The following is a 12044-nucleotide window of genomic DNA, read 5'->3' on the forward strand; positions in this document are numbered from 1 at the left end:
CATCGGTCGGTAAGTACCTCATATAACCCCACTAGCCCCTTTTAGAGCATTTAGCCAAACCAGGAGACATTTTCAACTAATTTAGATATAGACTAACCACACTTTCAAACAAAGAGACCAGCCCAAAACAGGAAGATGAAGTTGTATTTAGCCTTGTAGGGCGGGGACATTGGTGGAAGAAATAGGGAACTAAAAGAGTTTTTTTTACTGGAGGTGAAAGACTCACATTTCTGATTTAGCATGCTGCTTCTGGAGCTGAGTCACGCTTAGCATGCTGGCTCTCCATGCTGGCTTCCCCATGCTCATCTGCACATAGCTCTGATTTAAAGAGGCTGGATACTGTATGCAGCATACAGTGGAGATTCCAAACGCATATATTGTCATCCAAACAACTCATATCACTATATACTGCATAGTATATAAGACATTTTACATAACTGTGTGGATATGAGTTGGTCACAAATAATTTCTAGTTGTTTATTATTGAGCATTTCAGCTAAATAAACAACAACCATTTGCCAGATTCAGGAGGGGATTAGTTATTTAGAAAAAGTACAAGTACCTCAGTTTCCAGGACAATCATTCCCGTGTGGATTTACTTAGCCTACATTATTGTGTTTGCGGTAAATAACTTAATAAATACAGCTGTTAAATAACTCTGTTTTCATGTTTTTGCCCTTGCCTAATCTATGCACGTTTGTACAACAACAAAAGTGTGCACACCACAGCACCTGCATTTCTCCTCAACAACCTAACAACGGCTCTCAATCCCAGTCAGCCTCCTCTCACTCCCACCCACTGTTCCCTCTGTCACAATCAGAACTACACACAATATTCACATTTTATTCCTTTTGTCGGATTTAAATGGTCTGTGAAGCTTAACTCTAGCCTGTAGTTTTGACGTGTTCACTGACTCGGTGTCTCCTTCTGAAGGTGTATCCCTATGAAATGCTCATGATAACCAGTAGAGGGAGAGCTAAACTGCCCAGGGATGTGGACAGAACCAGACTGGAGGTATCAGATTTCCACCTGATTGTCCGCAATTGATACTAGATTTCTCTACTTTTGTAAATGACAATGTTACACAAATACAATTTGTATCAAGGAATGTGCATCCATTGCTTCTTGTCATTTTTGCTGTGGGAACCTTTTTTTGTGTGGCTTTGGTGCTAACCACGAACACTCCCCTCCCTCCCTCCCCCTCCCCCCTCCCCTCCTTTGTTTTCTCCACCTTTGTTCTCAATTTCTAGCGCCACTTAGCACCCGAATTGTTCTTTGACATCTTTGGAATGGAGGTCCAGGAGTTTGACAGGCTTCCCCTGTGGAAACGCAACAACATGAAAAAGAAGGCCAAGCTCTTCTAGCACTCAGAGCAGCATGCACATACTGTACATTCATCCAGATAGCACACAACAAACTGTAATCTAGATGTAGGTTTTTGGGTTTATTTCCTTTTTCTTCTGGATGATTTTTTTTTTATCCTGGCATAATTCAAGGAAGTCACAAGATGGACTGAACTTTTTGTGTTGCTCTGAAGCTTCCTGAGACTGTGAGCTGAAGGATTTGTCCAGTTAGATTTGCACAGGAATCAAGGAATCTTTTCCATGTTCAAAAATGACAAAGAATGAGAATGATTGATAAATAGGTTCATGTTATTTGGTTTGACTGCGCTTGTTTTACTTCTTGCTTTGCTTCGAGTGGAACTGCTTTCCTTTCTTTCTTGCTTGTTTCTTCCTACTATTTGTTGCTGTTGATTCCTGTGGAACTTTGTAAGTACGGTAGAACCTCATGGCGCCATTACCAAATGCCCATGCTCGTAGCTTGAACATGTGTCCGCTTTCCCAACGCTTGGGCTGAAACTGATTTTGCCCAAAGTTCGCAAGGATCGGCTCAATGAGTCTTTGAATAAAATAAATAAAAAAGCCACAGGGAAAGCAGTGAGCTGACCCATCAACTGTTTTACCAGATCTCCATGGAAACCCCTACACATTGCCAGTCCCCTCCCCTTGCTTCTGTACAATCCAAACATTCATCTGACCCTGACAAAAATAAAATGTCTCTCTTCTCAGGCTCTCATAAACATGGCCAGACACATTCCCTTTACATGTATTGGAAGTACAAATCTTAAATATATTTTAGTGCCGTATCCAAAATACAGTAACCAACAAATATAAAAACACCCAATGTGAGAATCAACTGTATTTGGAAGTACTGTTTTATAAATGAAAAACCCACACTGCCATTTGTTGTAATTGAAATTTAAGCAGCCAATAAAGCTTTAAATCACCATGAACCATATGATCCTCATCTATTCCAAAGTACCCTCCGCCTCCGCCTCTTTTCTGTTCTCTGGTTTCTTCTTTGCATCGCACCAATAAACACATAGCTTCTGTAGTGCTGCACAGGGTGAAATGTAGTCTTAGGACTGGGTTACTTTTATACGGCCAGTCAGATGGTGGACTCTATTTCTTTCTACCAAAAATGGTTAGTTGGGGCCCCTGTGGTGAAATCTCTTTTTACATGAACTTGGCTTTTTACTCAATACAAATACAAATAGCAAGGGTTTATATTGCTGCGTTGGCGAAAAGTTAAGACATTCCTTTGATGTCAACACACAGAGCAGTGAACAATAACCACACAGTACAAATACAGTCAATCTTCTCATACTGTTGCACTGCCAAAATCCAAACTCCATTAGAGATTGTTTGTGGAAAACCGATATACAACTCATTATATACTGCATATGTAACAGTTTCGGTTTGAAATGCAAGAAAAAACAATCTGTTCATATTTCCACATTGGTGTGGTTGGAATTAAATATAACTCATGCTTGAGAAACATAAAGTATCACTGTGAACACTAAACAGCCTTCTGTTTTTTAAAAAGGCCCTATATTTGGGCGTTTCCCTCTCCTGTAGGGTGTTATATATCTACAATCCCAAAGTTCCCTCCAGCAGGAGTTTCTCTCACACACACATCTCCAAACAGATTGCTAACACAACCCTCAGAATATTTTAAAGAACAATTGCGAATGAAATACTAATAAGACTTGGTAAGAAATAAGTGACCAATTTTCAATAAATGTATAAATTATTTCAAGTTTGTTTAAAGTTGCTTCATTTTTTGTTTTAAATTGCATCTTATCTTTTTAACTTACTGTAAAAAATCCAGATACATTTAAATTGATCACTGAGAAACATTCCTCATATACCATGAGTGTTAGCCCCGGCCACAGGAGGACGAAAACGGCTAAACGCATAGGATTAACGCAAACGCAATCGCAAAAAAGCTTCCGTCCACACGCAATATTCACGGATAGTAGGCTTGTTTGAGACAAGCGACCTGCGCAGTTGTGATCACGTCTTGCTAGTGCGTTGCATGATGGTTAGTCATTTTGTCCGACTTGCTCTGGAGGCTCGTCTACATGAGACGTTGAAATCTCGCGGGACAAAGACGCCCGCAGCCTTGAGAGCGAGGCGTGGCGAGGCGGCGCAGTTCCTCTCCACGGGCTGCGGAAGCGAAATGCTTGATGGGAAACGACTCGCTGATATCTCGAGCTGAGCGCTCATTGGTGGTTTTTACCCCGTGCTGCTGATGAAACTCTCCAATTGGCTCAGCAAAAGTTTGTTGTTGTTTTGTGTCAGTTTTACGTCGCCACATCCATTCCCATTGTTCATCATTGTTCCACAATGTTTATCATCATGACATTAATATCTATATATTTTATACTATACTTGCACTGCTTACCGTTTTCATACTTTATATATCTTAGCACATTCATACACACTGTTCATACTGCTCTCAGGCTGATATCTAGTGTATTCATACCCCTCACTGTTTATTCATCATTCAATTAATTCTATATTTTATTCTGTCTATTGTGTACATTACTTTTCACTTCACTGCTGGTTGCACTCCTGGTTAGAAGCTAAACTGTATTTCGTTGTCTCAGTACCTGTAATATGTGCAATAACAATAAAGTTGAATCTAATCTTGAGCAGGAACAAATGTATTTACTTAGTACATATCTGACATTAACGATTAAACACATGTGTGCATTCTTTATCAATGCAAACCGAGTCAAGCCGACTCCGGAGGTGGCGGTATGCACCTTAAAGTTGTTTGCAATCCGCCAAAAAACCGAGAGAAGACGAAGCCGACTCCGAGCTGTCCGACTTCAGGCGAGCTTTTTGAGACCTCCCCCGGCTGCGATCGGCTATTCTCGTCTACTTTCGAGGCGAGCCGCAACGCGTCTCAAACAAGCCTAGTGTCTGTCCACACGAGACAGCTCCGTTTAGCTCCAACCGCTGGAGAAGCTGCAGTACATATGCAGGAGCCTGTACGTGGCGCTGTAACTTCCTCCACAAAAGCAGCGAAGAAGCATGGTTGTCATGGTTGCCCTTCTGTTTATTTTCCGCGGTGGGGGCCGAGGGAACCGGGCAGAGTTTTTCGCCAGTCAACAGGCTTGTTTGAGACAAGCGAGACCTGCGCAGACCTGCGCAGTTGCGATCAACGTCTTGCTAGTGCGTTGCATGATGGTTAGTCATTTTGTCCGACTTGCTCTGGAGGCTCGCCCACATGAGACGTTGAAATCTCGCGGGACAAAGACGCCCGCAGCCAGGGCCGGACTGGGACAATAAGTCAGGCCGGGAATTATACACCCAGCCAGGCCACTACCAGTTTTATTTTGTGTAATTTTCCTGGATTTATTTGTCAATATTTACAGCGTTGCTGCCCGTAGTGATAGCCATAAACTTTAAAACTACCCCAGAATAAATGGACATGGGTTACTATTTTTTTTTAAAAGTGCAAATCTATTTAGGAACCTATCCATGTGAACATATTTTAAGTGGAGGTGGACCTCAAATCCTCTAGGGGGGTCGGGGGGCATGCTCCCCGCGGAAGATTTTTTTTTTTAAATGTTGGACTTACATGCATCAATCTGGTGCACTTTGAGGGGGAAATAAATAGACTACACCCATATGAAACAGAACAGTATATATTTAACTAATCATAAAATCATAAGAACATGGCCATAACCAATAACATACCATATCCAATATGAAAAAACATTGAAACTTGTTTATTTATTTGTTTTTGGTTCATTTATAGTTGTGAGTGTGTCTGGGCTCCTGAACCAGCCTCACCTGTCTCCCTCCTCTCCCCCTGCTCCTCTTTGAGGCAGCAGCAAAGACTAGTTTTAGCTCTCAACAAGTTTACCTTACCTTTTTTCACCTAGTTAACATTTTATTTGTATTATTCATGCATATTTTACTAATCACTCCCCCTTCAAATGGAAATATGTGTTTACATAAATGGTGACCAAACCGTTTGAGACCCACAGTGAACTTAGACTAAATTAACTATCTAAACACTCTAAAGTCCTTTACCTCACCTGAGCTGTAGTTATCAGTCTCTCAGTCTGACAGCAGAGGACTCTCCTCCACCTTGTTGACAGCTCATTCCGTTAGCGCCGCTAGCTAGCACCGGATGCTAACAACAACAATACACGTAACCAGTGCACGCGCTTTCTCTCTCTCGCTTGCTCGCGCCACACATACACACCCTCCCGAGCTTGAATGACACGAGACCAATCGAGGGCATTAGTGTATGATCTGTATGAAAGTGGCCATGTCGGCAGGCCACATCATGTAGACAGCCAGTCACCCTCTGTGAGGCAGAGTCAGACCCACATTTGCGCAGCGTTGCGTTCACAATACATAAAAAAAATCCTCAAGCCAGCAGGCCACTTAACAGGCCAGGCCATCGGGAAACCTCCCGGTCCTCCCGATGGCCAGTCCGGGCCTGCCCGCAGCCTTGAGAGCGAGGCGCGGCGAGGCGGCGCAGTTCCTCTCCACGGGCTGCGGAAGCGAAATGCTTGATGGGAAACGACTCGCTGGTATCTCGAGCTGAGCGCTCATTGGTGGTTTTTACCCCGTGCTGGTGATGAAACTCTCCAATTGGCTCGGCAAAAGTTTGTTGTTGTTTTGTGTCAGTTTTACGTCGCCACATCCATTCCCATTTTTCATCATTGTTCCACAATATTTATCATCATTAAATTAATATCCATATATTTTATACTATACTTGCACTGCTTACCGTTTTCATACTTTATATATCTTAGCATATTCATACACACTGTTCATACTGCTCTCAGGCTGCTGTGTATATCTAGGGTATTCATACCCCTCACTGTTTATTCATCATTCAATTCATTCTATATTTTATTCTGTAGATTGTGTACATTACTTTTCACTTTACTGCTTGTTGCACTCCTGGCTAGAAGCTAAACTGCATTTCGTTGTCTCAGTACCTGTAATATGTGCAATAACAATAAAGTTGAATCTAATCTTGAGCAGGAACAAATGTATTTACTTAGTACATATCTGACATTAACGATTAAACACATGTGTGCATTCTTTATAAATGCAAACCGAGTCAAGCCGACTCTGGAGGTGGCGGTATGCACCTCAAAGTTGTTTGCAATCCGCCAAAAAACCGAGAGAGAAGAAGACGAAGCCGACTCCGAGCTGTCCGACTTCAGGCGAGCTTTTTGAGACCTCCCCCGGCTGCGATCGGCTACTCTCTCGTCTACTTTCGAGGCGAGCCGCAACCCGTCTCAAACAAGCCTAACGTGTATTAAAGTTTAAATCTTCCGGACAAAATTATAAAAGTGCCGGTCAAAGGTCTTCTTTGTTATTTATTGAGCTTTAAAACAAATGAATAACGAATCTATATAATATAATAATAAAATACATGGAGCCTCTCTTTTTCCTCCCTCTCTCTGACAGCGTCAGTGTCTGTTTCATGCAGCAGCTGATCCAGTAATGAGTGACCCGGCCGACAGTAAAAAATAAATATATGTATAACTAGTTTAGGTAGTTTGAGAGGTGTCTCCGTCCTGTCAGATTAGACTTCACTCGCGTTTATGTCCATCTCGAGAGAAAAGAGAAATAATCTGAATTCAGTGTGGCAGTTTACTTTGACGCGGGGGTGAGCAGCAGAGGTGGGGAGAGGCGGGGCTATTGCCTCATCATTATCAGAAAATGATCGTATAGGGCGTACACACGGAGCCGTTGGACCCCCCAGAGCGTTGAGTATGCCGTTCTATCCACCTTGGGAACCGTTATCGTTTCCGCAGTCGTTTAGTGCCGTATTCGGTCGTCCTCGTGTGGCCGAACGGTCTATATGACACTAAACAGTAACGCAAACGACCGTTTTCGTCCTCGTGTGGCCGGGGCATTAATGGTGTACATATACATCCTGCACAGTGAGGTAACAATAAGCTCAATTTACTTCTGTGTGGAGGGAGACTTTAACACTTCAGAAAACCATGGTGTACTCTTGAAAATGTATATGGTGGTGTAAAGCATAAATAATTTGTATTAAGGAGTGCACACATGTGCTAGTTGGGGCTTCAAATTATTCTCCTTAAGTATCAAATGCATCACTTGTTCAGAGAGCTGCTGTGTGACCTCGTTCAGTCACAGAGGGAATTATAGTGGGACACATTTGAGTGATTTGACACAACAATTATAATTTCCTCGTGGAGAAGGCAGCACTGACGAACATTGACACTTATGGAGGGCTGATGGCTGCCCTCTGGTTTCACACACTTGCAGCTTGCAGGTCATATAATGGCAATGAGGAATCAATGGGCAGCATTTCTGATTGGGTGGCAGCAACACAACAGTGCATGCAATGCTGCTACAATAAACTGATTGTTTAAAAATACTATCTTAAAATGCAGAGAGAATGGGACATTTTTGGCTATATATTTATATATATTTTAAACATTTTTTGCCATGTTAACATGTGTGTGTTTTTTTTGTTGCTGGGATGTTCAACCTCAGCTCCTATAAGTCCTTAATAAACTGTGTAGACAAATACAGATACTCTCAGATTCCAAAAGGAAACAATGTTCTTCAATTTGGACCCATTAAAACACACTTTTTTGATCCAATGGCATAACATCATGGTTTCTAATATATCATGCTTTCAATCTGGAGCCCTTGCTCCATTTTCTCATGTTATTTTGATAAAGCACACACTTTGCGTATACATTACAGAAAATCATTTCATTTTTTCCCCTTTAGTGTCATTATGTCAACAAACTGCCATTTAAAGTAAATACAAATTAATACACATTTACAAGTGACAATCAGTACTGAGTTTTCTTAAAATATTTGACCTAGCATAATTGGAAAACAGTATTATTATATAATATTTATATGGCAGTTTTTTGACATGGATATTGTTGTCCTACAAGAACGTCAGAGCAACTTTTCACACGGCTTTGTAGCTTTCCACATATATATCGCACAATAAACTGCTTCTGCCTCTTCACTTCACCACAAACAATGTGTCTGACTTTGTCAAAATGAGCTGTAGTGAATATTTGTGAATCTCTTTCTACAGGAGACATTAGAAAAGCACCAAGAGTGTCTGAAGAGGCAAAGGGATGCAGTGAAATACAGACTGAAAAAACTGGCTGCACGGCAATCAGAAATCACAGTAAGTTGTGTTGAGACTACTTAGTGTTGAAATTGTATTATTTCTGTCTTTATAGTTATATAGTATTTGAAAATCAAAGTAAAAGTCAACTTTATTGTCAATCTTTGAGTTTGTGTGTAAAGACAGAGAGATCGAAATACCGTTTCCCACAATCCCGAATACAAAAATACAAATATATAAAAATATGTATCCAAATATGTATATCCTATCACACAATCAACAGACACATTTATTTATATACAAAATGGCTTCGCTAGTGATACGGCAGTATAATAAACTGATAAATGCTTATGCCTGACTCAGAAAAAGTCCTCTGTGATAAGAGAGAAAATCATACGGAAGTATCGAGAGATCCAGGCGGCCTTGGACGAGGACCTGAGGATCACCCTGTCCCACCTGGAGATGGAGGAGCGCGCCGCTGTCTCTGCTCTGGATGGGCTCATGGAAAGGAACTGTTCTCTGATTCAGGAGATAGAGCAGGACCTGGCCAGACTCACTGTGGCAATTATGGCCCAGTCAGACACAGAGCATGATACAATGGTGATTAAACCACAAGTCATGTGGGCCTAATATTTCCTATTTACATCGTCATCGGTATGGAAGCCCTGAGAGGCACGTTAACATTAAAATGAATTTCTCTCCTTTGATAAAGACTTAAGAACGGGTGCAAAAGGTTTTGCTGGCATAATATTTCTTACTTTCTTTAAATGTTTTTTTCATCTGTGAAACAGCTGGAAACATATACTGTGGGTTTTGTACGTTGTGTTAAAAGCGCATTGAGTTACTGACCTGGAAGTAAACATGAATGCTTTTAATCATATATCATCACTAGTGAAGTGCCTGCTTTGGCATGCTGGTGCCGCTGCTCCTTGCGTTTTGAAGTGAGTCTATACACACATTTACATAGGCAATGCTACGCATCATGAGGGCCAAAGCTTCCATGAAAATGTTATAGCAGAAAGTCAAAGCCCGATTAAATGTTCATACCGCAGGCATAAGGACAGCAAATGTGGATGCTCCAGGTAGATGTACCGTAACGTTACAGGGGAAACATGCCGCTTGTTTAACACGAAAAAACTTCGTCCATTCTGTCACAGTCAGGTGTGTAAATTTGTGAAAGACATCATACTCAATCTGATCTTGGCGCTATGCGGACGTGGTACCCCCTGTTATATAGTTTTTGATGTGCGTCTATTTAGAGTTTTGCGGCTTAGTGCAGGTTTTAACCAAAGTTTTTTACAGAACCTCTGATCCAAATTGCCACTTCACTATCTCGGGGCCTCAACAACACACATGCCAAACGTGAAGTAGATCGGACTAAGATTTGGCGAGTGTTGGGAAAATACTGAATGTACTCTTCCAATATCAGAGTAGCACATGATAACAAAGGCCCTACGTAGCTGTGTACGTAACCGGATGTATGATTACCTAGAAGAACGTCAGGACACATGGGCCGTTTCTCAATCGCGAGGAAACTGGCTTCCAAGCCAATATTTCAAGGATACTACATCATCGAGTGCCGCCGAAAGACTGTTCCAATCTCCAGCATACTTGGTATTTCACAGAGGCCGCGTCCTTGGTTTGGGGGTAATTTAGAGGCTGCACATGGGTAGACTTCGCGTCCTTCAAATCCCCACAATGCTTTGCGCACGGACCAATTTCCCCAAATCTGTGGCGGAAAATGTAAGGCGGGGGCCTCTCATATGACGCACACCTGCACACTTGCTAGCCTGTTCCACTCTTCGTTTTCCGATTGCCAGGAAGGATTCTTGCCTAGCTTCTGAAGGAAGTGACTCGGAAGACATGTGCTACCAAGCAAGTATCCTCGCGATTGAGAAACGGCCCTGGGGTGTTTCTCAATCGCGAGTAAAGCTGCTCCAGAGCCACTATTTCAAGCATACTACGTCATCGAGTGCCGCCGAAGTACTGTTCCAATGTCCAGCATACTTGGAATTCTACCGAGCCCGGCGTACTTCGTAGCGAGAAGTTTCGAGGCTGCATATGTGTAGACTCCGCGGTCTTAAAATCCCCACAATGCTTTGCGCACGGACCAATTTCCCCAAATCTGTGGCGGAAAATGTAAAACGGGGCCTCTCATATGACGCACACCTGCACACTTGCTAGCCTGTTCCACTCTTCGTTTTCCGAGGCTAGGAAGTATTCTTGCCTCGCTTCTGAAGCAAGACGCTCGGAAGACATGTGCTACCAAGCAAGCGTACGTAGTTAAAAGCATCAATCTGGTGCACTTTGAGAGCAACATTAACCCTACCTTAATAATACCTTAAAGCGGACAAAAGGCACTGGAGAACACTTATTCATTAACACCCTTTAATGAAGCAAACTAATGGCTTAACTCACTCAAATACAGTAGTTTACTTATTTCGGTGAAACGAATGTGCGTAGAGTTCTATTTCGTCCCTACTGACCGCCAGAGGCGGTGCTTTAGCACTGGATGTGTCCATCGCGCGCATGCGCAGCTCGAGTACCAATACCAACAAAGTCACCTGTGACCCGCCACGTGACACCGGCTATATCAGCCGGTGTCGTCAGTGGATCTGTTCCTTTCATCTTCTCGCTGCGCGAGAGTACCTTGGCTACATTTGTTGTAACCTACAGCGTTCGTTCGGTTGGAATATTTGTTAAGGATTCTCTGCAAACAGCTGGCTGCGTGCAGCTTCGCGAACTCATCCAGTCGGGGCCGCGGGTTTACCCGTCCTCCAGGAGCTGTGGCTGGCTGCGCAGGGACTTCGTTCGGACAGGTTGGTGTCGGCTTGGTTGGTGATGGCAGTGTTTTCGCTCCCTCTCCCAGCCTAGTTGTCCCGTTACTGTCTGTTTTGCTTTTTGGGCTTCAACTTTATGGTGACGGAGGTGTTTCCGCTCCCTCTCCCAGGAGTTGCCCTTGCTGTGCTTTTGTACTTATTCTGCGAACTTCATTAGCATTGAGCTAGTTAGCAGTAGCGCTGCAGCCACTCGGCTGACGCCGTGTTAAGCACCGGAGTTTCCCGTGCTGTTTTTTCTTTAGAAGCCAGTTTCCGGTCTTAGCTTGTGTAAAGCTTCTTGATTTGGGGGTGTAGCTACATCCCCTTTGTTTGTTCGGGCGAGTAGCAGCACCGCTCTACTCTTCCCGTTCAGCAGGTAGGCATTCGTCTTTAATTTAACCAGTGAAGGTAGTGCTCTCGCCCCCCGCTCCTGGTAGACGCCAAACTACCTTGTTTATTCCTTTAAGCAGGTAGCTGGTGAAGGCTGTGCTCTCGCACCCGCTCCCGGTTACGCTGCATCTGGCACTCGTGTTTAATTTAACCAGTGAAGGCAGTGTTCTCGCCCCCGCTCCTGGTAGACGCTAAACTGCCTCGTTTATTCCGTTGAGCAGGTAGCTGGTGAAGGCTGTGTTCCCGCACCCGCTCCCGGTTACGCTGCATCTGGCATTTGTCTTAAATTAACCAGTGAAGGCAGTGTTCTCGCCCCCGCTCCTGGTAGACGCTAAATTGCCCGGTTCCCGTTAAGCAGGTAGCTGGTGAAGGCTGTGTTCC

At 43.2% G+C, this 12044-nt stretch overlaps 1 protein-coding gene across 12 annotated transcripts in view; it reads left to right on the forward strand.

The window, feature by feature from the left end:
* The window catches only part of ablim1a (actin binding LIM protein 1a), a 50268-nt gene extending 41776 nt beyond the window's left edge, over positions 1-8492 (forward strand). For 10 of the 12 annotated variants that reach the window (XR_004571620.1, XM_034240657.1, XM_034240665.1 and 7 more), the window contains 2 exons: positions 934-1014; positions 1251-2301. Coding sequence is in view for 9 of the 12 variants with exons in the window: in XM_034240657.1 (XP_034096548.1) it covers positions 934-1014; positions 1251-1364 (195 nt within the window). In the remaining 3 variants the exon portion in view is untranslated. Of the gene's footprint in view, positions 1-933; positions 1015-1250; positions 2302-8418 lie in introns of those variants that run through there. The other 2 variants (XR_004571621.1, XR_004571624.1) reach the window with 2 other exon arrangements.
* The last annotated feature ends 3552 nt before the right edge of the window (positions 8493-12044 follow it).

Source organism: Gymnodraco acuticeps, unplaced genomic scaffold, assembly GCF_902827175.1.
Source record: "Gymnodraco acuticeps unplaced genomic scaffold, fGymAcu1.1, whole genome shotgun sequence".
Lineage (NCBI taxonomy): Eukaryota > Metazoa > Chordata > Actinopteri > Perciformes > Bathydraconidae > Gymnodraco > Gymnodraco acuticeps.